General features: G+C 42.3%; 1 protein-coding gene and 1 long non-coding RNA gene across 5 annotated transcripts; one reads left to right on the top strand and one right to left on the bottom strand.

Annotated features, from left to right (window-relative positions):
- On the top strand, positions 1–27147 carry FOXJ2 (forkhead box J2). 4 transcript variants are annotated; one of them, XM_039699675.1, is made up of 12 exons: positions 1–142; positions 255–1203; positions 15738–16090; positions 16647–16721; positions 18671–18739; positions 19077–19217; positions 19618–19816; positions 21644–21964; positions 22363–22464; positions 22926–23126; positions 23862–23960; positions 24546–27147. In XM_039699675.1, exons 3-12 carry the CDS (start codon positions 15758–15760, stop codon positions 24632–24634), a joined length of 1629 nt encoding a protein of 542 aa, XP_039555609.1. In that variant the 5' UTR covers positions 1–142; positions 255–1203; positions 15738–15757; the 3' UTR covers positions 24635–27147. The 4 variants fall into 4 exon arrangements, with proteins under 4 accessions (XP_039555609.1, XP_039555608.1, XP_039555610.1 ...); XM_039699674.1 differs by lacking the exon at positions 1–142 and having other exon boundaries at positions 211–403; positions 1079–1203; XM_039699676.1 differs by lacking the exon at positions 1–142 and having other exon boundaries at positions 211–1203; positions 19621–19816.
- On the bottom strand, positions 9909–16758 carry LOC120497779. Its single transcript, XR_005626568.1, has 3 exons — positions 16623–16758; positions 10474–10515; positions 9909–10385 (listed from the first exon to the last, which is right to left on the bottom strand). It is a non-coding gene; the product is annotated as an uncharacterized LOC120497779 (long non-coding RNA).
- Positions 27148–27297: the final 150 nt, after the last annotated feature.

Below are 27297 nucleotides of genomic sequence, written 5' to 3'. Positions count from 1 at the left end.
GGGGACACCCCATTAGCCTGCCGGGGTGGGGGAGAGACCCTGCCCGCCGCCCCCCGCCCCGTCCGCAGCCGCGTTAGGCAGCCCCGCGCCCGCTGTGAGGACACCCCAGCGCCCCCCCTGCCAGGCCCCTTCCCCGCAGCTGGTGAGGGAGCTGAACACTTGCCCCCTTCCCCACTAACGAGCCAAGGGTGTGCGGAGGCCCCCGGCACCCAGCCCTAGCAACTATCTAGAAGCAGGTCTGCTCTTTCTCGCAGTGGAACAGAGCCTTCTGGAGCTCCCTTGATACTTGTTACCGGGAGAGGGGTCCTCAGACCCAGTTCCTGAGGAGTGTGAGAATAACCTTTACTGCCGACTCCCTCCTGCTGCTGAGAGAAGTCTTCTCTCAAGCCCTTCCCCGGACCAGGTAGTAGTGGGTGTCTTTACAGAGGAAATCCTGTATGCCGAGGAGAGGCAGTTCCCAAGACAGAAATAAGCAGGAGCTCCAGTACTTACTTACCTAGTAATTTTAATTACTTACATCTGCTCAGCAGGTGCTAGAGCAAAACAAGGGAGAGAAAGCAGAGAGAGATTTAGCTAGTCTTTCCTTTTCCAGTTGCTGTTAACTGTAGATAAAGGTAATTTCCAATACTGATTTCATCCTCCTTCATCCCAAGGAAGATTCCTCATCCCCTAATCCCAAGAGGGTTTTCTTCAAATACCCAGTGCAAGGAGAGAAGACACACCTCCTAGTTACAGGGAGAGGAAAAGGCAGATTTCACTGATAATATCCACGGAGATAGCAAGAATTGGTTTAGAGAAAGGGATTTTTTTCCCCTTACGGCAAGGTGTACCTAGAGAAGAGAGATTTCTAGGTAGGCAGATTGGGGAAATAGATTTCTGAAGTAATCTGACCATCAGTGAAAAGGCTGTTTCCCAGGGAACACCCCTTTAGTAGTTAGCTGCCTGACGGGAGAGAGGATCTCCATCCCGGGATAAAACCAGCAGTTTTAGGGGACTGACAACCCCCAAGCAGATTGTTTTAGTACCCAACATCCTGATTTCATCCACAATCCTTTCGCCCTCGAAATATTTTTTGAAGAAGCCCTTGGAATAGCTGACAGCAGCGGTCTGAGTATGGGTCTCAGAGAAGCAGTGTGAAGGGCAGCACCCCAACAACCAGCACTGAAGATAATCCACCTCCCTCCAGAAAATCTTCCAGACAGAGTGAGTGACCACATTATATCACCTCTCTATTCCTAGCTGTCTTCTGTCGCCTTCTGTCCTTGTTTTCTGTATCTCTTCTTCTCTCACTGTATCTGCATGCTTTTAATCGTTTAGCTCTTTCTGTTTCTGGACTTCTCCCCACCTTCTTTTTCTGTGTGTCTCTCTCAATCTCATTCATTTAGCTGCCTTACGGAATTGACCTGATTCTTTCCCTCACTATTTAGCTTATGGGAGATCTTAGCCCTCTTTAATTGTAAGAAGCCTCTCTGCCCTTTCCCTTCTACTTTCTTTCACTGGTTTATTCATCCTAGACTCAGCCTTAATCATCACTGGTGTGAATTAATTTCTGTCACTTAGGGGTCATTGAGAATGATAACAGTGGCCACAAAAAGCTTTGAGGAGACAGGAGCAGTGATTTGTAGTGCCAGTGTCCAAGGATGCACCCATGGGGTGGAGTGTCAGTTCTCCATGTGGGTCCTACTATGCTTGTGACTGTGGGAGTAAAATGACTGTGCAGTGCAGACCTCGCTGTGCTTGGGGTCTGAACCTACAGATCCCCGTGCAAATACTCTGAGATGTGCGTCCTAGTGTACCTAAGGGACTGTGGGATGAATTCTGGAAGGAATGCCCTTGAGAGTGGGTCCTGTGGTGCTCAGGGGCCTGGCAGTGAAAGCTGTGACAGTGCTGGTGGAACCTGCTCTGAAAGCCAGAAGAAGCCGTTCAGTTGCCACCAGTCTTCATATGTGTTTTATGCTGTGTTCAGGGGCTAGGAATGTGAATCCTAGTGCTTGTGCTGCGTGAGCCAAGCTGCTGCTTTTTGTAAATGAGGCAGTTAATTCCCAGCCACAAATGAGTATTCTGACACCAGCGTAGTGATTTCCTGAGAAATCAAGTCTGAGGGAGACGTCGTCTCAAAGCCAAAGCAGATTCCAGTAGCAGAGGAATCTTGGCTATCTCACATGAGGTATTACTGTTTCTGGTGAGATAGCAGTGAGGAAATCCAAGATCAAAGGGCCAGGACAGGGAGCCCTATTGGAGAGCAATGGTTAAACAGGGAGTCCCTGAAGAAGGAACTCCTTGGTGTAATGTGCTTGCAAGATCAGACAAAAGATGCCAAAGTGATTCCCCATTTTGGCAGAGAATTTTGTCAGTTATCCATAGCTTCAGAAGGTGACTCTTTCTAAGGGAAGGCTGAACCATCAAGCGTACATATGTTCTGGGGGTACTGTTAGATGCCCTCCTACCTGTTGCCCTATAGTTATGCAATCAGCCTGTTTTGAGTAGAGCTGTGTTATCTAGCACAAGGGAAGAGATAACTGAGGCATTTTGGCCTTTGTACATTCAAGGGGATAAACTGACTTTTCATGCTTGTGAGGTTAATTTACCTCACGCTGCCCCCTTCCTCACAGTCATGACTTGACATTTTTCAAGTGCTTTTGCCTCTGATGGATGCCAGGGCACTTTACAGAATATATACACCAGCCTTGACAAAATTCTGCTCTTCCACAACAATTACTTTTGTGCATATGAAACATTTTTTTTCTTTGATTGATGATAAAGATTCTGTATTTGCTTTCTGAGCTTTAAATGTTCATTACAGACATAAAAGACTGGAAGTGGTGTGCTATAGACTAATTGTTATTTATTTGTTAATTGCTGACAAGGCATTCAGTACTGACTTGGACAGCAAATTAAGACAATTTCTGCTCGAAAGATCTCATAATCTAAAACACAGCTATACAAAAGCTGGGACATACTCATAAATTTTAGGGAATAATTTTTTGTGAGCACAGCTCTTAAAAGTGATCATGGTATTCACATCAAATGTTTATCACAGGTGAAAATGCAGCTTCCTCTGAGATGGAATACTGCAGCTGCTCTGCACCATTTATTTTATACAAAAGTATCTATGCAAGAAAAAGGGAGAGTATTATTTATCTTCATGAAAGTGCAGGGTACTTTATAAACACATTTATATGGAAGTGTTACGTCTATAAGAGTTTACATTAAGAATGTTAAACCTGACCATCTAAAATTAGACTTGAAAAACCACATTAATGTACCTACGTAAATAGCCTAATTATTGTAGATGCCTAGGAACGTGGAGTTGACTTCAAAAGAAGCAATGAAGTCTTCTACATTTGAGGAAAAATACACTTAGTTGTGCGTATATGGGTTTGTAAATTTAAATTTGAACGTTCATGCTTCCAAAAGTTGACTTTTTAAGTTGAAGCAGTCTGATCCTGTCCTATGGGCACTCAGCTCCCCTCTGAGAACTGACAGTGTGGCATTTCTCAGGTCAAGCCCTTAAGCAAAATGAAATGAGACGGTCCAAAGAGTTATGGGAAAAGAATTATGTTACTGAAAGATCATGAGGTTATAATAGTGTAAGTATGTGTTTTATAACTTCTTGGGTTTTATCTTGAAATGTGGTTTTGTAGGCAAGTTTCTAGGATAGAAAAAGGAGTCCAAAAAGTTGGAATAAAAGAATGAAGCATTTTGAGGAGTTGAGATATAAGTTTTCAGTCTGAGAGGGGGTTGTGACTACTGTAGTCCTTCTGGTTTGGGGTTTTTTGCTCAGTTTTTTTTTCCCCTCTAAAAATACAGCTGAATGTTGGTGTCTCTGAAGTTTATTCTTATCACAGAGGTACAGGTTACTACCTCTTTCACTAAACTTCAGCTGACCTTCATGTAAGGGGAGATTCAGTCTGCATCCCAGTTTGGATCTTTGGCCCTTTACTTCAAATGTCAGAAAGGAGGAGTGGTTAAGGGCAACTGTGATATGGACAGCTGTCCCTCAAGAGCAGGACTGAGCTGATTATCTCATTTTACACAGCTGTCAGACAGGAATTGGATCTCAGTCATTAGCAACCAAAAGATGAAAAATGCTTCTGGACTCATTTTTCCATTTGCTTCTCCCAACCTTGGGTAGAAGAGTAACCAGTGATTTTCATGTGGAGCCTTCTATGTTTTTGTAGTACTCCATTTGCAGAATCTGTTTCTGAGTGATGCTTCAGAACCGAAACTTTGAAGGATACTGATTTTGGTCTGGGAGGCATCTTAGAGAAGATGAGTAGTCCCTAGATTGATGGGCAGCCCCATGTGATAGCTAAAATGTTTGAACTCTCCAGCTGTGTTAACTCTGAAACCTAAAGCAAAGCCTTTAATTTGTAGTATTGTTGGTGGTTGCACACGTTATTTTAGCAAGAACATCCAGTTGATGTGTTCAACCTCCAATTGCTTATTGTCTTTGTGGGAGGCAGTATTGCTACTTGCTGTTTGTTTTACTGGTTTTGTTTCCTTCTTCCTCCGAATGGATATATGATGAACATAAAAATCTATAACATATTTCAGCCCTGAATGCATGTTTCTCACTTCTTAAAGGCCGTCTGTGTATGTGTATTACTGAGAGAGAGCAAGCATTCAGCAGTGTGTTTTCACAATTAATTAATTGCAAATTTTCATCTTAAGTTTGAAGTGCAAATGCAAAATACTGTGAATGTTTCAAAATTTGGAGATCTCACAGCCAACTTTAAGACCAATTTAATGCTATATCCTGTGGTGCTTTGCCAAGATTTAGACTAGACTGTTGTTTTATCCCTCTGTCTTTGACCTGCCCAGGCTTCCTATTATGAACCTGACACTTCCTTAGGTAGGCAGCACAGATTTAAAGGTAGACAGCAGAGATTTTGGTAGTGCCTGACCTTTCCTGAATCCCTGGGCTCCACAGAATCATGTGGCACTCATATTCCTCTCCTGCACCTTTAAGGCCCAGCATGCTTCCAGCCTGCCTACTTCTTGACTCTCATTTCCTCCTACTCCTCTGTTGTTCCTGCTCTTTGCATCTCTTTTCTCTTGTGGTCCCATTGGCATTCTGTCCTGTGGTCCTAGAAGACCAAATGCTGCTTTTCTCTTCATCAAGCAAGCATCCCTCATCTCCTCACTAGGATTCTTCACTGGCAGGAGTCTTTTACTGCATCTCACAGGCTCTGGTCTTACTTCTACACTTGCATTTTGACTTGTTCCTGGTTTCCTTTTGTTAGATTATATGCCTGTGGACATAGGATTTTTTGTCTGAGGTTATCTCAAGAAACTGCTTTTTTTAATCACTGAAAATAACCAGTTTTGCTTGCCTGGGGAATGGCACTCAGTCTCCATAGTCCAACTCAATTTCATTCTCCCACCCTCCCTTCTCTTCTGGTCCTTCTCCATCCTCAGGAAGTTAGTTAGAATAAACCCCCCTTCCATTACATTCTCTGGTTCACTCTAGCACTTCAGGATCTTGGTTTTCAGAACTGGGCTGAGCATTTTGTGCAAAGCCCAGTACCTCATTCCTCATCTTTCTGAGCTGGTCAGTTTATTTGATGTGAAATCAAGAACTAAGGGAATGTGTGTTCTTTTTTTGGCCTTTTTTATGTATCAGAGAGACTGAATAATGAGGAATGGGGTGAGATGATGAGTGAGGGCTTTTATACCTCGAGGAAAAAATATTTGCTTTTTTGTTTTTTACCATTAGCAATTCAAATTTTGTGTATGCTCTATAAAAACTGTGGCTGATTATAGCAGAAATATGTAATTACTGTTAAAAGTTCAAATCTGAATAATTGGGAAAGAATCTGAACACTTTGTGGTCACAAATTAAAGGAGCAAAGTTCCTGAATTTTCAGTTTCCCTTAAAAAAAACTATTGTTAAGTAAAACCAAGACAAATTCTCCCTCCCCATCAGGAACTTGCAGAGAAAAATAAACAAGCTGCTAGAATAGTTATATCTGAAGTTCTTTTTATCTCTACCTGAACAAAGCAGACAAGGTTTGAATGTAGAGAACTGGTCTGGGCTTTGGGAGAGCAATGTTCTCTGCAAAGTTCTGCTGTTTCTTTGCTGGCTGACCTTGGGCTGCATGCTTCTCCATGCATGGCTTCCCATTTATCCTGGAATAGGTTATTGATCATTTATAAGGGTTCCAAAGTATAAGGATGAAAACTACTTTATAATGGCTGCCTGCTCTTGCTGCTGATTGCCTTAATTACAATGTGATATTGAACTTAAAACTTCTATATGCTGGTTTTTGTGGCATTAGGAAACAGTAAAAGCCCCAATGAATTTTTGTTTCATTGAAAGACCAGTCACTCCAAAATGGCAAGATTCTGTATGATTGTGTGCAGTCTAGAACTTTTTTTATAAGTTCACTTCAGTATAGATACTCTCATTCCCTTGAAGCTTCTCCTGAGATCTCTGATGACCTTTTCTTGGCCAAGTCTCAGGGTCTCTATTCCATCTTCATCCTTCTTGGCTTCCCTGCTGTTTTTGACACTTGATCATGCCCCGTCTTGAAATCTTGTCCTCCCTTGACTTTTGTGACAGTATTTTCCTGGTTTCCCTCCTAACTATTCTAGTCATTCATTCAGTACCCTCTGCACTAAGCTGTTTACTTCCCTCAATTTTTTTTCCCCATAACTTAGACACAATGACCCACTTCTAGTATCCTCTCTTTGCTTTTCTTTACCTCCTTCATGCCAGGGATGTTAAATGATGCAGCTTTGCATACTATCTTAACATATTTTTTAATTAATTGCTGCAAGTTTAAGATCCCTGAGGCCAATATGGAACTTGAGAAAGCTCCTTCGAGGTTTGCCTTTGTTTCCTGCTTTCCTCTGCTGCAGGCTTCCACACTTGGGCCTGTAACATGTTCTTGCTTTGAACATGCAGTGTAGGACTCACCTTCCTGTTCATGGCCTGAATGTTTTGCTGCTTCTTTGAGTCTCTTTGGGTAACCCTGATGCTTCCTCCTTCATTTCCCATCTCTGTTACTGTGAGCTATTCTTGCTGGCCTCTGACAACCGTGTTACCTTCTGGTCTTGTTAGCAACACGATTGCTGGAGCTGTCCTCCTGGCATGTTTTCTCAACACGTTGCCATCTCCTCCTTGACAAGCCTGTGCTTTGGCTATCATCCACCACATAAGGTTCCAGCTTGTTGTGCTCACTCTAAGGGGCCTTCACATTTCTGTTTCTCCCCTATTTGTCGCTGTCCCTTACTGCATTGTCCTTTGCTCTGCCAGCGACACAAGCATGACATTGTGCTTTTCCATTTTTTACATGAACATCTCTTTGCATTCTTCCTCAGCTGACTCATATCTTGATACACAGAGGAATATTGCCAGCCAATAGAAGCCAGACATACTGGAAAGTACTTATTTCATAGATCCCTAGAATCATTAAGGTGGGAAAAGGCCTCTTAAGATTATTGGGTCCTACTGTTAATTGCATATTTGCAATTAGCTGTTTTCAAGTATGCAGTAGCCATTATTTGCATTTTTAAAAATTATTCAAAGGTCTAACTGATACTCAAATGTAGTCATCTACTGTATGTACCCCAGTCTCCCTGGCTCCTTTTGTGAAGAAGCATGATTGCAAAAGAAATAAAGATTGTTATAAGCAAAGACACAACATCTTGAAGACTGGAATGTTCAAGGTTAGAGCAGAATAATATTTACTTGCAGCTGCAAGGTGACAACTGTGGCAAGCGTGTGTGGAAGAAAGACTCCTTTCAGTATCTGTAAGGAGATGAACAGAAGATTTAGTTTCAGGATGATACACAAAATGGAGCATTTTGTGAGTAGGATGCCAAGTAGCAGTACTAGTGTTTTAAGCAAAAAGAAACCATTAATTGGTGTGTGTTCTGTGGTAGTGTGGTTCTGAATCCTCTTGAGCTTCAAGCGTGGTAGAAATCTTTTCATGTTGTGAGCCAGGCAGGGATTGTCAGGTGTTTTGTCTACTGGAAGAGAGTTCTGTCAGTTTGAGAATAACAGCTAACAGAATAGTAAAAAGGAATTATGTTAAAACAGTGGTTGAGACTTAATTTATGCGTCTCACACAGTATTATTTGATTCTTCTGATCATTCTCCAACTTCAATTTCAGCTGTGCTTTGCTCTTAGACTCCTCTTTAACAGGCTTCTCTGCAGTGCTTTGGTAATGTCAACCCATGTGCTCTATGTACACTTTGGGCACTTGGTATTCAACTAATCTGCACTTGATGCTGATTTCCTTTTTTCCTATGAATTCAGTACAGAGTTCTTGCTACTGCTTGATACCCATTTCCACGAGTGGGTTGTGGTTTGTTTCAGCAACTATAGCAGAGTTCATATTGACTAACCTGTTTTCAGTGGTTCAGCCTTTGGTGAACAAGTTCTGACCACTTGCAGTCAGATTTTCATTTTCCCTGTACGTGGCTGACGTTCCTTTCTCTGCCATAGAAGCTTTTCACTATTGCTGTCATTAAAATGCAAGGCTAACTGTAATTTTTCACGGAGAGACCCATTTTTTAATGTGAATAAGAATACAGTTTTCATTTATAAGCATGTTACATTCTTTTTGCCTGTGTTTCTGTATATGTCTTTGCAATGCTGTGTAGATCTTCTGGGCAAGATAGTCTGCATGCTGATCTACTTCTGGTGTTGTGTCTAATTTTGGAAACAATCTGGGTATTAAATTGGTGTTTACATGTCTTCTGGTGCAGGTTTATTACTGGATGTGATTCTGATAGGCAGGTAAATTTGAAATCCTTCAGCCTGGGGGCTGTCATAGGGCTGGGGGAATACCTGCTCTTACCTACTGTTTCTCTACAACAGACTTCCCAGTTTCCAAGGGAAAATTTCATTTCAGATATGTGCTCATAAATTTGACTTATGCTAAAACCAGTTCCCTATACCTTTCTCAGTGTAAGAGTAATTGTTCTGTTAATATTCTTAAAGCAAATGTCAAAGATTTCTCTCCTGCCTTGGCATATGCTTGGAATTGCAGCTGCTACTTCCAATGGTGATTTATTGCGTAGTGGTACTGAGGGTGGAGGGATGCTGCAGAGACACTTCTGCTGTGGTGATGTATTTTCATTGCACTTCTTCAAAGTGCTTGGTTTACTTTTTACTTCAAATCTGTTATTGGGAAGGTTGTCATGGGACATTTGGCTTATTATTAGAATAAATCTTTTCTAGTAGTCTTATTACAAAGGAAATAATTTCCAGCTCAAAAGTATTTTATGTATACCAGTATTGTCAGTATCATTTACTGTTTCTTTTGACAGGTGTTACACATTCCCCACTTTACCTTACACAGCATCATAAATAAACAAACTGGTCCTAACTTTGAACACATATTTTCATACTGTCTTACGAGTGTCTGCAATGTTTGTGTAGTATTTCTCAGTGCTTTTTTTCCCTGTGTGTTTATATAGCAGACAACAAAAACATTTGATTAGTTGGTCTTATTAAAATCTGGCAAGGCCCTAGCTATGCTCAATCCTAGCCTGTTAGGCCCATAAAGATACTCCTTCTCTTGACATCAGCATATTTCAGACTTTGGCTATAATGCCATCTGTTGATAAGTTTAAATAAGCAGGTCAGGTTTTGTAAACTATACTATTTGTCAATTTCAAACAAAGCTAGGACATAATTGCCTTTGGAATTGAATCCTGGTGCACTTCCAACATGAGGGTTTGGGTGACTTTATAGTTCTCGCAAGACTTCATGCTTCATTAGTACCAAAAATGCCTGCACAGTCAGTGCTGTTCATTTACTAAATTCAAAATACAAATTTGTAGCCTGCTTGTGCACCTTTTACAAAATGGAGAGAATTGAAAGGTCCTATGATAAATGTGCTATCATGACATTTATCTAATCTGAAATGACAGTGAAAACAAATTTGTTTTCTTTTTATTTTTCTTTGAGACTTCATATGAACCTTATTTTGTTGAGATTTCTATTCATTAAAGGAAAATCATATCCATATAACAGTTTAATTATAACAAAACAATTAGTCAAGCAATTTATATTAAGCTATACATGGCTTAAAAGTTTTCATCTTCCTCTAACTGATAATTTTCACAACCATCTCAGTGTTTTGTGTGGCTTGGAACAAATTTTCCATTCAGGATACCATAAGCACGGTGCTTCCTGTGTGCCATGAAGTAGCACTGAGCATTCAGAGCCATGCTGTCTTGCACTCGCAGTAGCTGTGAGCAGGACTCGGACCCCGTGGACAGGTGCACACTGTGACAGCTCATACTCAGAGGCAACAGCACGCCGTGTGCTCTTAGGTGACAGTGGCTTCCTTTGGTTGGATCCCTTTTCCCTTTGTGGCTCATGACTAGTGAGAACCATGTGCCTCCTGTTACCACATCTGCAAACCTGTAGTTAATTGGGAAAACATTTTTGGCTTGTTCTACTGCTCCCCAAAAAGGGAAGCATGGTTCTAGGGTATGAGAATTTCTCTTACCTCCTTGTCCCCAGGGATGGGTTTTCCTCCTTTCATGTGGCACTGCAGACAGAAAGGTGCTGTCAGACTGCAGTGCCTTTCTTTTGTCAGTAACATGACACCTATCATTCCTTCCAGGTTAAGTTTCATTTTATGAACAATACCTACCAACCTCTCTTCCTTCATTTGATTCCAGAAATATAAACATTTCCTGAAGGCTTCTCACAAGTACTTACCAAAATATGGATAGCAATTTCAGTCTGGGCAGATAATCAGTGTCCTTTTTTCTTATTTCTTACATGAAACAAGTATTTCTGTGAGAATGTTTGCTTAGAGAAGATCAGATTTTTTTTATTCCTGCCATCTTAGTTCGCACCACCTTCTTTATGAGGGAATGCACATATCTTAAAATGGCAAATTTCTCTTCCTTCTAGACTCTGCAAAATTGATTATTTTCCCCTTTTTTGTATTAGATGAGGACACAGGGTTTTTTGAGTGTGTAATTTACACAAGTATGTCAGAACTGCCTTTTTTTCACCAAAGTAGAGGCTCTCCATTTCTTTGTGCACCTTTTACTCCTTACACTGTGACATTATTTCAGGAAAGTTGTAGTCAAAATTTGACAGTTTTTAAATCTGCTTAATACCTTAAAGACTAGGGGTATCTCTGAGTATATTAAATGGATATTGTTAGTTAGATCACTGGATCTGTGTTTCAGGCTGTAAATACAAGTGGTCACCTGTTCATAGGTGTTCTGCATCAATGTCTGTCATTGCTTGATAGTCTGTTCTGTGTTTTTTCTCTCAAATTTCATGTTGAGAAACTTGAGTCTCCTTTAAATCTTTTTGTCGTAGTGTTTTGTTGGATCAGAATACTAGCAAATAAACCAACAGTGAAAGTAAACACAGAAAAATGTAGATGTAGAGATTTATTCTAGAATAGGCATCTTCTGCAGGCAGTGCACAGCATTGTGCCATTCATTGTATGGCTCCTTACTTCAGTCTAACTGATTCTGCCTGACCAGCCCTTGAATTCAGCCTTAGAGAATGCTTCAGACTATACATGTTTATTAACTGTGTGTTCAGTGTGACCCTTAGTGTGTTGTTCCCCACATTTCATGTGTTTTTCTGTCCTCATAGGCAAGTAGCAGTGATCCTGGATAAGATCTGACTGGCTTAGAGTGAGCATTTGCAAAGTAGCAGAGTACAGATTCCTTCAGCGCTTCTGAGGGATGGCGCTTAGTGTCCCATCGGCAGGAGCCTGGCCTGCATTTGCAGCAGGAGCTTCCATTTGCTACTTGCAAAGATTCAAAGTAAGGCAGCAGTTTTCCCAGAAAGCTGTAGGTCTAGTCCCAAGTGAATTAGTGGTTATTGAAAGGTATTCAATGCAGGGATTTTCTTTAATACACTTTTCTTATGAATTGGACAGATTCTTGTCTGTTTAACTGTAGTTCAGGATCAGTGCTTGGCTGGACTTTTTGCATCTCTCCGACCTGTCTGACTTGGGATTGTACTGTAACTGTTTAGTCCTGAGAAATGAAGACTCTGCAGTCACCTTCCAGCTATTGATGGTGGTTATGACCTTGGCTACCCTACCCTTGCTTTTTAAATTCAGCCAAATATATAAACAGATAGCATTTACCTTCTGAAGTGGGACATTACGAATTCTGGTCTTTGACTTTATTTTTACTTCTTGAAAATGAATTCTGACTTGCTAATGTGGTAGCATTAGGGTAGAATCACCCTTGATTTCAGTTCAATGTATTTATTAGTTATTACTAATTCTTTTAGTTATTACTAGTTCTTTTCTATCTATTAGTTATTATTAGTTCTTTTCTTTGTTTGAGTGGGATCATAAGAGAAGAGTTCAAAAGATTTGCCAGGCAATAAGCTGAGAAAGGAAAGTTGGAAGAATTATCAGCTGCTCTGGTTTGGCTGCAGTCTTGTTTTTTGCTGCTTAGTAGTGTCAAGCTGATGCACCAAACACTTGGGTCAAGTGAATGAGACATGCAACATAAATTAACAGTAATATTTATTGCATAGCAAGTATTCTTTTAAATAATTTAGTAGCCAATTACACTGAATTATTGTTGCCCTGAAAGTGTTCTGGAATTGCCACCTTACCTGTTTGACTGTGCCTGATTATTACAGATCCCCTATTGCCAGCAAATCCAGTAACATGATCAAGTGCAAACTTGGAAAAAAAGGTCTTATTCCATTGCTTTGAAATTTCCCACGTGATTGCTGTTTGGTCTGACTCTTTACTTTCTGTCCTAAATTACTGTCTAGTGTATATGTTCTTAAAAAGCTGCTGTGTTTTACTGAAAAGCGGTTGTTTCAGTACTGGGTGACAAGTGCATATATAGGCATAGGGTTTGGTGGGTTTTTTTTTGTTGTTGTTTCTTTTTTTTATTTTTTTATTTTTTTAAGATTTTTGGATTTTGTTTTCTTGTCAAAGATTTTTATAAGCCAAGGAATGAAAATATTAAATTTATTAGGGTTTGGGTGTAATGTGACCCAATTCTAATTTTGCTTGTCTCCCTGACAGGTGTATTTTATACAAATGCACAGAAGCTTGTGTATTTGATGATGGGGAAGTTGCATATCAGCCTTACATTTTACTGCATAGCCAGTCACCCCAGATGCTCTACTGACATAACCTGGGCAAACATGAAACTCTGTGGAAACAACAGTGCTTTCTTCCGTTTCTTGAATTTCTGATGTTTCACATTGGTATCTTAATCTGCCATAGGCTTTTATAACCTAATTTTTGTGATTTCTGTGCTTGTCTTAAAAAAACAAAAAAGGGGGGAGGGGGTGGATAAATTTGTGTTTATTTTACTTTGGAGTAGTATTGTTGGTGCAGCTGATACTTCATAATGGTTTAACAAGAAGCAGTAATTTTTTGCGCCGTAGAAATTAAAATTGATATGAGACACACTTACAAATTGAAGCATTCGATGTAACATTTAGTTCATGTTTGTTTTCTTCCAAGTGGGGTACTACTTTCAATGAGGGCTTTACCTGTGAACTTACCATGTAAATGTAGCTGTGTTTTTATTGGTCTGTCCATCCCAACTGGATAAAAAGATATTGTTTCTTTTTCCTTGTATTATTCACTCAAGAATAGTCCTGCTATTTTTTAAAAAATTGTGTAAATTTCAAATGTTTGGTACTAGATTAAATCAGTCAAAATGAGTTATTCAATAAAGCACAACTGGAGGGGGCTGAGTAATGGAAAGCCTTTTGCAGCTCGGATCAATTAGTTAGCTGGGCAGCAGGTAGTAATGCCTGTCCTAGGTGATAGTGTGGCAGATGAGTAGAGAGGTAAGTTAGTAGCTGATGGCCTTTTCCTTTCCTCCCCAGACATAAACATGTTTCCACTCGCCATAGAGGCTGTGGTGCTGCAATTGTACTGCTCAGCCTGGGTGCCTGAGATGAGAGTGTGAGTGGTGATGTTAGCTGTGCAATTAGGACGTGTTTCCTGAGGCCAGGGCTGTGAAGCCACTGCCTGTGGGGGCTGAGGGATGGATTTTGTTGGGCTTTTGTGTAGGTGTTTGAGCCCTAAGAGGTGTGGTGAGCACATGCATGGAAATGAAAGGTTTAGCGCATATGAATGCGTTGGAGTATGGACTTCATTGCTTTGGTGCTGTGAGAGCCCTGGAGTGCAGAAGTGAAAGGTATAATGCATATGGGTGTGGGGGAAGAGCGGGTAGCTTCAGTGTCAAAATGCTGGGTGCATCTGTCTCTGGATCTGTGCATCCACACTGTGTTATTGTCAAATGCCTATTTTTAGAACAAGTTTCTAATTGGTATTCATGCAGATGGGTGTCTCCCTGTCTCATCTGATCCACTCATCTGAGTGATGCACTCAGTGGGAGGTGTCTGCTGACGAATCTTTCCTAAGCAGAGTGTGTTTGTGTCAGTCTTTTCTCTCTTACGTGTATGCAAGTGTTTAATTTGCTATACATACCTAAGTGTGTTTGTGTGTTTGCCTTGTCTATGCTCCAGCATGCTCAAAGACAGTACCATTTGATCTTCTGGAAAGACTAGTTTAAGAAATGGAAGGTGTTGAATTTGCATGCCTTCAAGCCATGATTCTTCTCTTTATGCAAAGAGCAGTGAAAGTTGTGGCCTTGGAAATTTAGCTACCTCAGTCCAGACTTCAAGGGATTGCTCCCAGTATAGTAATGCAGCCAGTTGTGAGTAGGAATGACGAACTTTCTGCTGCCTTGTCTACTGCAACAGACTACAGAAAACTTAGTAAGCTAAGTGTGCAAGTTCATACAAGTTCATGCTGCAAAATGTTTTCTTTTCTATAAAATAATTATTACAGGTATACAACTGCTAGCCAGGTGTGCTTTATTTTTATGAGGGGAAGTATATAACGTTTGAGATAAAAGATTCTGAGTCTCTTCCTGCAGCAAACTTGTGTGATTTCAGACAAGTAAGTTTTATCCGTGTCTCAGAATTGGAGAAGATACTTGCCTGCTATATTGTGAATCAAGCAGGATTTAAATATATATGTGTGTATATATATATATATATGTGTGTATGTATGTATATATATTTTTTTTTAAGAAAAACTGGTTATGGCAGGCAAAGCTTTAGCTATTATGAGCTTAATATAGTCTGTTCCAACTTGACATGGTAGATGTAATTATCTATATATAGTATTATGCATGATCTTGGTGTTTTAAAATGAGATATGTAATCCTAGCTGTAAGGAATGGGATTCATTATAATGTCACCTAATGCAAAAAGAGAGGCTAGGCCTCAGAGAGAAATTAATTTCCCCTCAAATTAAGATAGTCCTGACTTTGCAGATGATCCAATTAAATTGTGGTTTGTGTATGGCATGAATGAGTATTCCCTTTTAGCTATGATTTTCCTCTTACCTGACACTGTAAACCTACTGGATTACACGTAATCTTGGTGAAGAGTACCAAGGTTATATGGATTATGTAGTAAAGGAGTGAATATGATAAACCTGCTGAAAGGGCTCCACTTCCCTTAAACAGATCTTGGCTTTTTACCTGGGAGCAGTGCCCTGGGTAAGACTGCCCCAGCAATGTTACCATCAGTGTCAAAAAGCACTGTCCCAGCTGCTCTCAGTACCAATGGTCCTCCCTGAGGCACAGTCATGGACCCTTTGGAATGGTTCTGGCTAGCTGTGAATAAGATGCATGAAGTAGGATGATATTCATACAGGTATTTGTGATAGCGTGAGAAGAATCCAATTGTTTGTTTCTCAGGGATTTCCTTTCCTCTCCTTCATCTTCACAGATATTCCTGGTTCCAGCACTATGGCCTCTGACCTGGAAAGCAGCCTCACTTCCATAGACTGGCTCCCACAGCTTACTTTAAGGGCTACTATTGAAAAATTAGGGGGTTCCTCACAAGCAGGACCTCCAGGGTCTGCTCGAAAGTGTCCCCCAGGCTCACCAACAGATCCCAATGCCACACTGAGCAAGGATGAGGCAGCAGTGCACCAAGATGGGAAGCCACGTTACAGCTATGCCACTTTGATCACATATGCCATCAACTCCTCACCTGCCAAGAAGATGACGCTTAGTGAGATCTACCGTTGGATCTGCGACAACTTTCCCTACTACAAAAATGCTGGTATTGGTTGGAAGGTGAGGGCTTGCATCACTGAAGTACCCTTTTCTGCCTGATTATAAGGCTTACTTTCTTAATTCTATGCACTAATTAAGATTAATTCACTGATTAAAATAAGACTGATGTAAAACTAAGTTGACTAACTGGAGAAAATGCAGAGCCAGCAGTCCCATTTTCTCTGAGAATTTTGTTGAACATATGTGGTGGTCCACTAAGGAGTGTGCACAAAACCCACCACCACCAACCAAGGAAAAAAACCCAAAAAACAAAACAAAAAAAACCCCAAAACAGCAACAACAAAAAAAAACACCCAAAAAACCCACAGAACACACGTCACTACCATCCTCTGCATCACACTGATACTATTTTCATTGCACCTTCTATAAGTGTAGAGCTGGTTCAGCCCAGTATTAACCTCTTAATCTAGCCCTTTCTACAGCTTCTGTTCTGCCCCATTCCAGCAATATGTAGTGAGCTCTGGCTTTTATGTACCATCCTATTTTCTCTGCTCCAGTGCAGAAGACTGTATGTTTTTGTTGTAGCACTTACCTGTATCTCTTACTTTCTCATCAGAACTCTATTCGTCATAACCTCTCTCTGAATAAATGTTTTCGAAAGGTGCCTCGACCAAGAGATGATCCTGGGAAGGTAAGAAATCTGCTTGCTCCTGGGCAAGCAATTTAAAACTGCAGGAAAATAAGCTGGGGTTGCCCTTTCTAACTCATGGTTGGAATTTGAAACCTAAAGTGTAGGCAAAAATGGAAGCAGTAGTAAGATTTACTGCAGTCCTTCAGCTACAGAAGCATTTACTTAAAGGGAACCTGTAAAGGAACTTAAGGTTTTTAGTAGTTATTTTTCTTATCTGTGATCTTCAGTTGACTTTAAAGTTACTGTCAGAAGTCAAAAGTGTGATTGAATGTACTTTATTAATTTTGGTCTTTTTTTTTTTTAATCTTTGTGTGTAAAATGTGGGTATAATCAAACTTGTTCTGTTATAAGAGAGCATAGTGGCTGCTGGTGAACAATAGGACTATGATATGACGTCATGGATTTCATGGAGGCAAGATCCATGGAAGTGAGAGCAGAATTGCTACCTATACAGATGGCAAAGTATTTGGTGTTGGAAAAATGTCATCATCACATAGTTTAAATCTGTAGAAATTATTTACGAGTAAAACTCAAGAATTTAGGAATATGTTGGCTAACTAAGAACTAGTAAAGCTCTGATAATACACATAGATTTTAAAGGGGAATTGCTAGCAAAACCAAGACTTGGCATCTTGGCATGCAGATATTGTCTGAAAAAACCCACAACCAAACAGTAGGAGATGGTAGGGGCAAGAAGCTGTGTATTTAGACACAAGGATTGTCTCTTCCCCCTCATCCTAAAGTTACAAGAAAGGACCATTTGCTCAGGCCTTTATTTCAGGTTCTGTTTAAAGGACTGTGTGGTGCTCAGTTGGCATCTATAAATGGAAATAGTAGATCTTTGAGGATCACAGCTTGAAAATACCATTAATTATGTGGCTTATTCCAGGAAATCCTAACTGACTTAAGGGTATATGCTTGCAGGTGTTCATTGGCATGTCAGGCTGGGTTTATAATGTAAACCTGTGCTTGTTGCCTATTCAGATGATTCAGATCTCGATGGGAGGTTAAAACAAGCTAAATGCACTTTAGAGTTCTTTCTATACTTAATCAGAAAACAACACACATAATTATACACTGTTTTATGGTGAAAGGGAGGTCTAGGAGTTGACATGTACCTCTGTCCTCTCCCAGACAGGAACAATCACATTAGGCTGATGAGATCAGTCAAATGTGATGAGATCAGTCAAATGTGTGTGAGATCAGTCAGATTTTGAATATCTCCAGGGATGGAGATAGCAAAACTGGGCACTTGTTCTAGTGCTGCACCACCATCATTGTGACAAAAGTTTTGTTTATATCTGACTGTACTTTCCCTTGCTGTAACTTGTATTTGTTGCCTCTTCTTGTGCTGTACATTTTTGAGAAGAATTTGATTCTCTTATAATATGCTTACGCAGTTGAAGACAACTGTTTGATCCCCTTAGCTTTTTCTTGTCTGTGTTAAACAGACCTCTCTGTACATAATTTGTTTTAGTTCTTAACCATGGTTTATTTCTTAGCCATCTTGGGCCCTCTGTGGATGCTTGGAGTCTTGCAGTCATGAACAAAGAGCAATCCTTCTGGCTGTCTCTGCCAAATACCAATGTTGAGTTGGTTCTCATGAGTTAATCATAAATTCAAGTCATGAGGAGGCCACTGAAAGGATTGTGCAGGCCCAAAAGAGTTCACTTAGCTTGGATCAAACCATCCTTTTGTGTTCTGTCTCAAGAGTGGTGGAAAGTAGAGGATTCTGCCTTCCACCAGTAGCATTGTTCCTCATACTTCATTGCAACCCAGTGCAAGAAAGGAATCTCTTGGCAACACCAGAGTCTTGGGTGTCTGAGGTTCTAGAGGGTGGTCCTGGTGGTCCTGTGTTTAGTTGGTGCTGCTTTTCTTGAGTCAGCAGCCCCCTACTTCAGGAAGCTCTATGATTTCATCATTCATTCACCAATGGGTTTTCTTTCCAGGGCTCTTACTGGACAATAGATACATGTCCAGATATATCTCGCAAGAGAAGGCACCCTCCAGATGATGATGTGAGTGTTTGTCTTTCCACACAGCATTGAGTGGACTGGGAATTCTCTTGGGGGGAATGTTTTGGGGTCAGGGTATATAGTTGGGTAGACAAAGTCCAGGACTGAAGAAACTAGTATGCATGGCCTGTTGGTTGCCTGTTGCTGCTGCTATTCAGTAGCAAAGTTAATCTTGTTTGAAGTCCTTTATCCTGACTTTTCCGTGACTAAGGCCCAGTCCTCCTCTTTTTTAAGCCATGAACTTCTGCAGCGGGGGAGCTGGCTTCCCATCTGCAGTTTCACTTCTCCATCTGTTTTTGATTTCTGCTCCTTTCCTTGTCTCTTTCTTCCCCATCCACAGATACCACAAGACTCCCCAGAGCAAGAGGCAAGTAAAAGCCCTCGAGGGGCTGTTCCAGTCGGCACAGAAGCCTCTTTGCCACCTGAGGCTACCCCTCAGATGTCAATCCAGAGCACCACCCCCATTGCTAACTACAGTCAGGTGAGCTGTGGGGAAAAGGATAGAAGTGGGAGGAAAAGGAGAGTAGGAGGAGTGCATGAATGGAAAAGCAAAGTGGTGAGGAGAGGGAATTGTGAAAATTGTGATACAGAGGCAAAAATAAAAAGAAGGGAAGGAGCTGAAAATGCAGAAAATAAGGAGGAAGTGAATTTTAGCAAAGGGTTGGATGGGGATAAGGATAAAGGCATAATGGTATTAGCTGAAGAAAACGCTGGAGCCATTGTGCTGTGGTTGGTGTTCCTCAAGAAAGATGGCCTTTGGGAAGATTAGTTGGAAGATGAGCTAAGTGATATGGAATATCAGTGTATGTTATCTAGTCTGATCTCTGTCTCAAGCTGCAAATCCTAGCACAGACTCAAGGTCTTATTTCTGCCTCCCTTAGCAGGGTACAGGGCCTGTGGATGTTGCCTCTACTGTAGCAGGGGGGCAGGGCCGTGAAGGGGCTGATGTGCCACCTCCACTGTACAGTGCCAACCATGACTTCAAGTTCTCCTACTCTGAGATCAACTTCCAGGATCTTAGCTGGTCCTTCCGAAATCTCTACAAATCCATGCTGGAGAAATCATCTTCCTCTCAGCACGGTGAGTAACTACATGCGTCATGTGGGGTGGGCAGGTATCTGCCCACACAGTCTTGTCCATTTAGCATCTCTCAGATCTTTCCTCGTTTAGGAGCCTGTGCAAACAGACTTTCCTTCTTTGGCATGCTGTAATTACTTCTGCCAGGAGCTGATAAGAAATCTGCACGTCCTTTTATGCATTGCTCCCCCTAGTTCTCTCAGAATAAAAAAGCACAATGTTTTAGAAATGCCTTGTGTTGATACAAATGCAAATACTAAAATGGCAGAAGCTGAGAAAAATGAAGTCTTGAAGAAAAGCATGTCAGACAAACATTCACAGTCTGTCAAGCTAGAAACCGTAAGAGGGAGGGGATTGTTGCATCTGGAGTTTGTCAGAAGGAGAGTGGAAAATCATCATTGCTCACATCTGTTAAAAGCAGGATTGTACAAGGCCTTGAAGAATTGAGCTTTGTGGATTGAGAGCAGAGAAGAGAGGGCCTCCAACTCCATTCATATCTTTTATTTCTGAGATTGAATAAGCAGCCAGAAGAGGGCAGAGTCACTTCAGGGATACAATGTCATGGAAAATACTTCAGAAAAACTTAAAGCTCTTTCTGCCCTTAAACACTCTTCTAAATATCAATCTGGTGTGAAAAGGAATATGTTGTTACATGAGCTTTTCACCTGTACTATCAGCCATCACACAGTGCAGGCAAAGTTTGTCGCTTCAGAAAGGATCTCCTGAACTTGAAGCTGCAGTGAAATAAAAATGTATATACTTTCAGTGCTTTCATCATGCTGGCACTCCTAGTAGTAGGAGCCTGTTGTGTGAAGTGTTGTAGTATGAGCAAGCTAAAAAAATGATTTTACAAACTTAGCAGCTGTGTGTTGTTTTTTTCCCTCCAAGTTGTAGGCTGCATGGCAGTTTAGGAAAACTTGCAGTTTTTGAAAAAATTTTGTTGGGAACTCTTGAGTCAGGATGGCAGTATTCATCCTTTTGCCCTAGGATAGTAGTAGGGTACTCAAAGGGTGATGCTGAATCTAGTGAAAATGTGAGGCTTGCTTGCAGATGGTCAAGTAAAGGTACTCAAAGGAGGAAGTGAGTAGCTCAGGTTAATGGCATGCAGTGCCCCTGACTGTGGTTTTCCATGGAGGTTCCTCAGTGTGTGGGGAGAATGAACAGGGGAAGAAGACATAAGAGATATGCTGATCTCCTGGTGTTGGGGAAGGATGGAAAATACCTGATGCTCTCATGTGTAGGGGTTGCCTGAAATACAGGAGGATAGAAATGACACACCCAGTAAGTCAGGAGGAATGAAAGTAATAAAGGAGCCTTGGTGTGTGCATTATGCTCTTTGTACAAAAGCAGAGTCTTTTATGACCTCTTATGATCAATATGAGAAAAATTGTGAAGATTCCTGACCAAACTGCTTGTAAGAAGGGAACTGAAGGAAACAAGCAAGTCAGATGCATTAAGTTATCAGTTTTCTAAATGTTCTACTGTTTAAGTATGCTTAATGTTCATTTATAGGAAAACAACATGTGCTTGACATTTTCAGGAGAGGTTGGGTCTAACTTTGGTAAGTCTAGGAAAAAATCCAGGGAGGAACTTAAGTGCCTAATGCTGTACTAAAATCCTTCTGTGTCTTTGTTGTAGAGCGTTTCGTTTTGTGTCTGGAGCACAGCAAGGGCATAACTGCACAGGTGATGGTTGCTGGCAGCCTGTAGAGGGCACTCCTAAAGCTTCATAAATAGTGGGATGAGCAGTGTGAAATTAGAGCTGGATAATGTAAGCCGAGGTCTGACCCAGGCTCTCTTAAAGCTCCCTCCTCTTTCATTTACTCGGCAGGTTTCTCTTCACTCCTTGGTGACATGCAGCCCTCCAACCACAATTACTACATGTACCAGCAGCAACAGCAGCAAGGCCCCTCCTCAGTAGGTGCTGCTCCCCCACTCCACACTCCATCCCCAGAGGGTTGCCCATCCCAAGGAGGAAAGCAGCAGGGTGGTGAAGGTTATGGCCCCCCACCAGTGATGTCCATGCACCCGCCCCCAATGCAGCATGGAGGTTACCACCAGCATCAACAACATCACCCACACTCCCACCCACAGCAGCAGCCACACCAGCAGCAGCAGCAGTCACAGGCTTCAATCAACAACGCTGGCTTTGGTGAGTCAAGGGTGATGGAAAGCATGAATGGGGAAAAGGGAGCAGTGAGTAGCCCCCAGACAGAAATCCCACAAATGAGCTTTCCCTAAGTAGTGCCTACTTGTGTGTAGAAAATGGGGGAAAGCCAGATACAGTTGAAATCTGAGAAGGAATTTGCTTTCTTACCTGGAGAATGGAGGATATATCCACCCTGGGTTTGGGGTTCTCTTAAGGGATGAAGCATAAAGTCAGGACCTTAGTGGAAAAGGAGATACCACCCCTGGTTTTCCAAGGGAGAAAGGATTTCTAGCTGCTGTAGCATCAGGCTCTTTGGTGAAGAGGGACCAATCTTTTTATATTAAGGGGTGGCAAGAAAGAGTGATCTGTATTGTATTAATCTTGTCCCTCTTTCATTCCAGCATTTCCCCCTGATTGGTGCTCCAACATTGATTCCCTGAAGGAAAGTTTCAAGATGGTAAACCGGCTGAACTGGTCTAGCATTGAGCACTCCCAATTCTCAGGTCAGTGTTGGCCAAGTGACTCAATGACTAGGGCTGTAGTCTACAACATGCAAGTGCTGTGCAAGGATCTATTTTTCAGTGTAACTGTGGCAAGTGCCTGGATTTCTCCATGATTCACCTCACTTTTAAAAAGAGGTGTCCTACTTCATGCGTTCTGGGTTCTGTCAAAGATCCTGAAGCACTTGAATGAACACTGCAGGGTTCGGGGCAGGGAGAATTAAGTCATAAAAGTATGTCAGAAAGCTAACTGAGCTTTTCCCTTCCAACTCTTCCTTGCCCTGCCTGAGTCAGTGTGACAGTATCTTAGATGTGGAGCTCTTCAGGAGTCTGGTGACTGATTTGAAACTATAAAGTTTGGTTTGTGAGGAGGAGGTAGGATTTAGGGACAGAAGACAGAAATTCTTTGCAGGGAAGATCACGGTGCGACTGCTGTCTTTGACACTCTCCTCTGTCCCCTGCAGAGCTCATGGAGAGTTTGCGCCAGGCTGAGCGGAAGAACTGGACGCTGGATCAACACCATATTGCCAACCTCTGTGACTCCCTTAATCACTTCCTTACCCAGACTGGTCAGCTCCCTCATCTGGTTGGCCCACAGCAACCCCCTCGAATCTCTGATTCTTGTGCCCTGAACAGTGGCAAACAGGAGCAATCCATGAACCAAGGTAATTAGGAGGAGTCTAAAATGACATGCAAATGAAGGCCCAATTCTGTGAGTATCCTAAATTACTTGCAGCCTTACCAGGCCATGCAGCACTGAGCAACTCAGAGCTAGGCTGTCAGAACTGTTCATAGCAACTCAGCCTTCTCTGCCTTTAAAGAACTGGGATGTCCTGTACCTGTGGTCTGGACAGACTGCTGTTACGTGATGCGTACTATTGACAGGCAACCTCCAGGCAGGAATACATTTAAAAGACAAACCTGGAAGAGAAGGAGAGGTATTTTTTAGGTGACCAACAGAGACAATGGCAAGGTAGAGAGTTTGTTATTCCAGATGGCAGGAACAGTAAAGGAGAAAGCTCTTGCACCCTTGTTGAAGTACTGTACAAAGGAGAAGGGGATACATTCTGAGGAGGAGATACGGTGGTCTTGGTAGAACTGTAATGGTGTGTGTCATCTAGTACTGAACTAAATGGATGATATTGAGCCAGCTTGTGGTGTTTCTGGGTGAATATTTTCCTCTCCTACAAAAATAGAGAAACTCCTGCTGGTTTCAAGAACAAGATCCCTGACCAAGCTATAGCTTGAAATTAGGACTCAACAGCTGAACATCTCCTCAGTATCCTGTGGGTCTGAGTGAGTTGCTCTGTGGCTGAGCTGCCACCCAGTCAGGGCCAAGACTTCTTAACCTGAACATTAACAGTTGTTTTTTTCTTTTCTTAATTCATTTCCTTTCACAGTGAACTCCTATGGTCAGCCCCAGCCTCCCCATCTCTTCTCCGGGCCATCTCCTATGTACCAGATTTCTACCCAGGACTCTCCAGGATACAATCGCCCAGGTAAGGGGTGATGTTAAGGCATATTGCACCAATGAACATTAAAGAACTGGTTCCCAACCTCTTTGTGCATTTATCCCAAAGCATTTAGTAATCAAATGGAGCACTGTGGGTAGAGAGGGAGCATGGACTGCAAGGGACCCTCCTTTTGGGGCTTTGTTATAGCTCTGGGAAGGTTTAGGATGTCAAAGGCCTGATTTCTTTCACTTCACATAAACAGTCTTCTAGCTTAGCCTCAGCCTCAGTTAGTTGTTCACAGACAGCTGTACATGAGAAGCTTCTGTTGATGAAGTCATTTGTGCTCTATCAGCAGTCAGCTATGAGGTAAGTAAAGGAGGCTGAAACTTAACTTCTGAAAAGCTGCTATGGAGAATTTCCAGCATAACATTCCCAGACACTAGTAGATGGTGACAGAGATTCATGGCAGTGGTGTTCTTGCTTTGTTAAGACTGTTGGAAAGGAGAAGGCCCAAATCACTTTTAATTTCTTTTGCCCAAGGACCCACTGTGTAAAAGCATGTAGTTTTAGAAGAGTTAGATTCTAACTCTTCTCTTTCCTTTTTCTTCTTTTTTCTTGTTTTTGGCTCAGCTCATCACCTGGTCCCTCGGCCTCCAGGGCCTCCTCCAGGCGCCAATGAGGAAATCCCCGATGATTTCGACTGGGACTTAATCACCTAGCGAGTTACAGACTTGATAGCCCGTCCTTTATGAAGGACGTGGGAGGGGAGGGGGACATGGGGTCAACGGTGTCAGCACCACCCTCCCCAGCCTCCCTGCCTTGCCTGTATATAGATATATATTCTCTATCTCCGCCAGAGAAGCCACCGCAAGATGCTGCCGAAGATAATCCTTCCTTGCGTCCTGTTTTATCTTCTTTTCTTCTTTTGTTTATTATTATTATTGTTATTATTATTATTACCAATAATTGAACACAGCCCTCCCCCTCCTCCGGTGGCCTCAGACGCATCGGATCGGCTCTTTCGTGTTGCGCAGTGCCCTGTGGAGGGTGGGAAGATGGGTCCTTGGTGCCATGAAAAGACCTTGGAAGGCTGAATCCTCGAGTGCATCTTTCTCTGCCTCTGTTATTTTGCGTTTAACAATCCCTCTTTCCCTTCAAGGTGGCCGGTGAATCTGTCGTATTGGCTACTGGAGTGAGAGAGCCTAGTGGACCCTGGGAGCCTGTAGTTATGTTGTTTCGTAAATGTTGTAAAGGTCAGGGGGCTGAAGGGACACTGGAGGGGTGATCTTAGCTCTGTGAACTTTGTTGCACCAGCAGGAACAGCAAGAAAGTAAGTGGTGTTCCCAAGTACAAAGAGAGGGTAATCCCTGAGGTAGGGAGAGTTGAGCTGAGCTGGGAGGGCAGACCTGAGTTTGGAGAAAGGAGAATGTAATAGATATGGTATTTCAGCAGAGAAGTTGGGTTTCAGAATGTGGTGCCATCTGTGAAGACTGAGAGATTTTGAGGGATCCTGACCCATTTCCTACACTGCCTTTTGCAGTCTCTAGGTGAAGCCTATATACCCATCAGGTAGAAGAAGCAGTCAGGGGTGTCACATGTGATTCAGCAAATTCTGTTCCCCAGAGCTTTTCATTTCACCCCACACCCCTTCAAGCCCTTTTTCAAAATATGTAGTGAGGCTCTCCCTTTTATATGCAAATTTGGAAGTTTTCTCTCATCAGTATTTGTCCAATTGTTATTTGGTCCTTCACCCCTCATATTTCTTTGGAGGCTGTCCTTGCCTGTGGTTGAGAGTGCCAGCAACAGGAGTCTGGCTGTGTAGGTGTACATCCCCTGTCAGCGGTTCCCACTTGGTGAATGGGCTCGTGATGGGCAGAGTGGGGCTGGACTGGGGGGCTGCTGGTCAAGGGCTGAGCCCCTCTGGTCAGGGATCGAGAGGCCCTTGCAAGCATTTATTGTAAGAGGGGCATTAGGGGAGAGAGGGTGAAGCAGGGCAGGGTTTTGAACCGACCAACCAAAGAGTGTAGTGTGAAAGGGAGGAGGGTGTCTCAGACCCCTTGCAGTTCAGGTGGGGAGATGAATTAACCTAGTGTAAATCCTGAAGGATGAGCTTTGTCAGCACATGCAAATCAGGAAGGTCGGAAAGGTGCAGGAACGGGAGTGAGCATTTAGATGCTTCCTCCCCAAAGTTGTCCTGTGTTCCCCTTCTTTTCTCATATGGCTCCATTCTGTCAAACCTCTTGTTTCTTCTTAATATTTTGTAAAGCCTCCCCCAGCCCTACTCCCTAATTACCAGTGAAGGGAACAAATGTGGAAATAGACTATCATGGCTGCTTGACAGACCTGGAGCACAGGAGTAAAATAATAACCTCTAGTCTGACTGCAGGAAGGTGGGGAACTAGCACTGCTTTTTAAATTTGCTGTAGGGATAAACCAGTTGAAAATTGGATTGTTGTCAGGGAAGTGGACAGAGTCTCATTGCATTGGAAGGGGGGAACAGCACCTTTTTTTCCCTTTTTTTTTTTTTTTTTTTTTGGGTTTTTTTTTTGTTTTTTTTTTTGTTTTTTTTTAAGTGTGTGTCTGGGGGGGAGTTAGTCATTGAGCATTTCCGAGAGAAATGAGGAATCCCAGACAGCTTCAACATGGAGTCAGCTGTTATCTCTGCTGCCTCAGGATGGGAATGATACAGCTTTGGAAGCATGTGTGATAAGTTTCTGTGGAAAGTGGCACCGGAGACAACGAGAGACAATTTACAGCAGGTGCCCCAGTTAGTGTTTTGCAGTGGACATTACTGAGAGCCGGCCCTGTGGAAGTCTGAAAACAGCACCGGAAGAAAAACAAACCAAGATGGTTCCTTCTGCGTATCCAAGTGCTCCTCATTTGCATATTTGCCTCATTTGCGTATTAAGTTGTGCCTCATTTGCATATGTAAATACATGCCGGTCAGTGTGCAAATTAGCCTCGTTCCTCTGCCCCTGAAATCAATGTGTGTTGTTAGTGCGTGGTAAGACATCGATGGGAGGCTGTGGAGCTCTGCGGGTGAGCTGGCACCAGCCTGCAGGCAGGGCAGGGGGGCCAGCCTAGCCCACAGAGGGGTCTTGCAGGCCCCTCCAGCCTGATGTGGCCTCCAATGCTTCGTGTCAGTGGTCAGGGAGAGAGGGGCGTGGTCTCACGAGTTTATTTTTGTGCATGCTTTCTTAATAAAAAGAAAAAGTGAATGTTTATGGTTTAACTCTTTTGGTGCCAGTATTGATTTTTTTCTTTCAGCAGCGCCTGTCAGAATGGCCTGGTTCCCACCTTAGAATTTGGATGTGGACATGGCTAAATGGACAGCCCACACCTGGTTGTTCTTGAGATAGAGACTTCTTGGGATTTTAAGAGC

This window comes from Passer montanus, unplaced genomic scaffold, assembly GCF_014805655.1.
Source record: "Passer montanus isolate IOZ18808 unplaced genomic scaffold, ASM1480565v1 scaffold137, whole genome shotgun sequence".
Lineage (NCBI taxonomy): Eukaryota > Metazoa > Chordata > Aves > Passeriformes > Passeridae > Passer > Passer montanus.
Note: the sequence above shows the minus strand (reverse complement) of the source record. Positions and strands in the feature narration are given on the sequence as shown.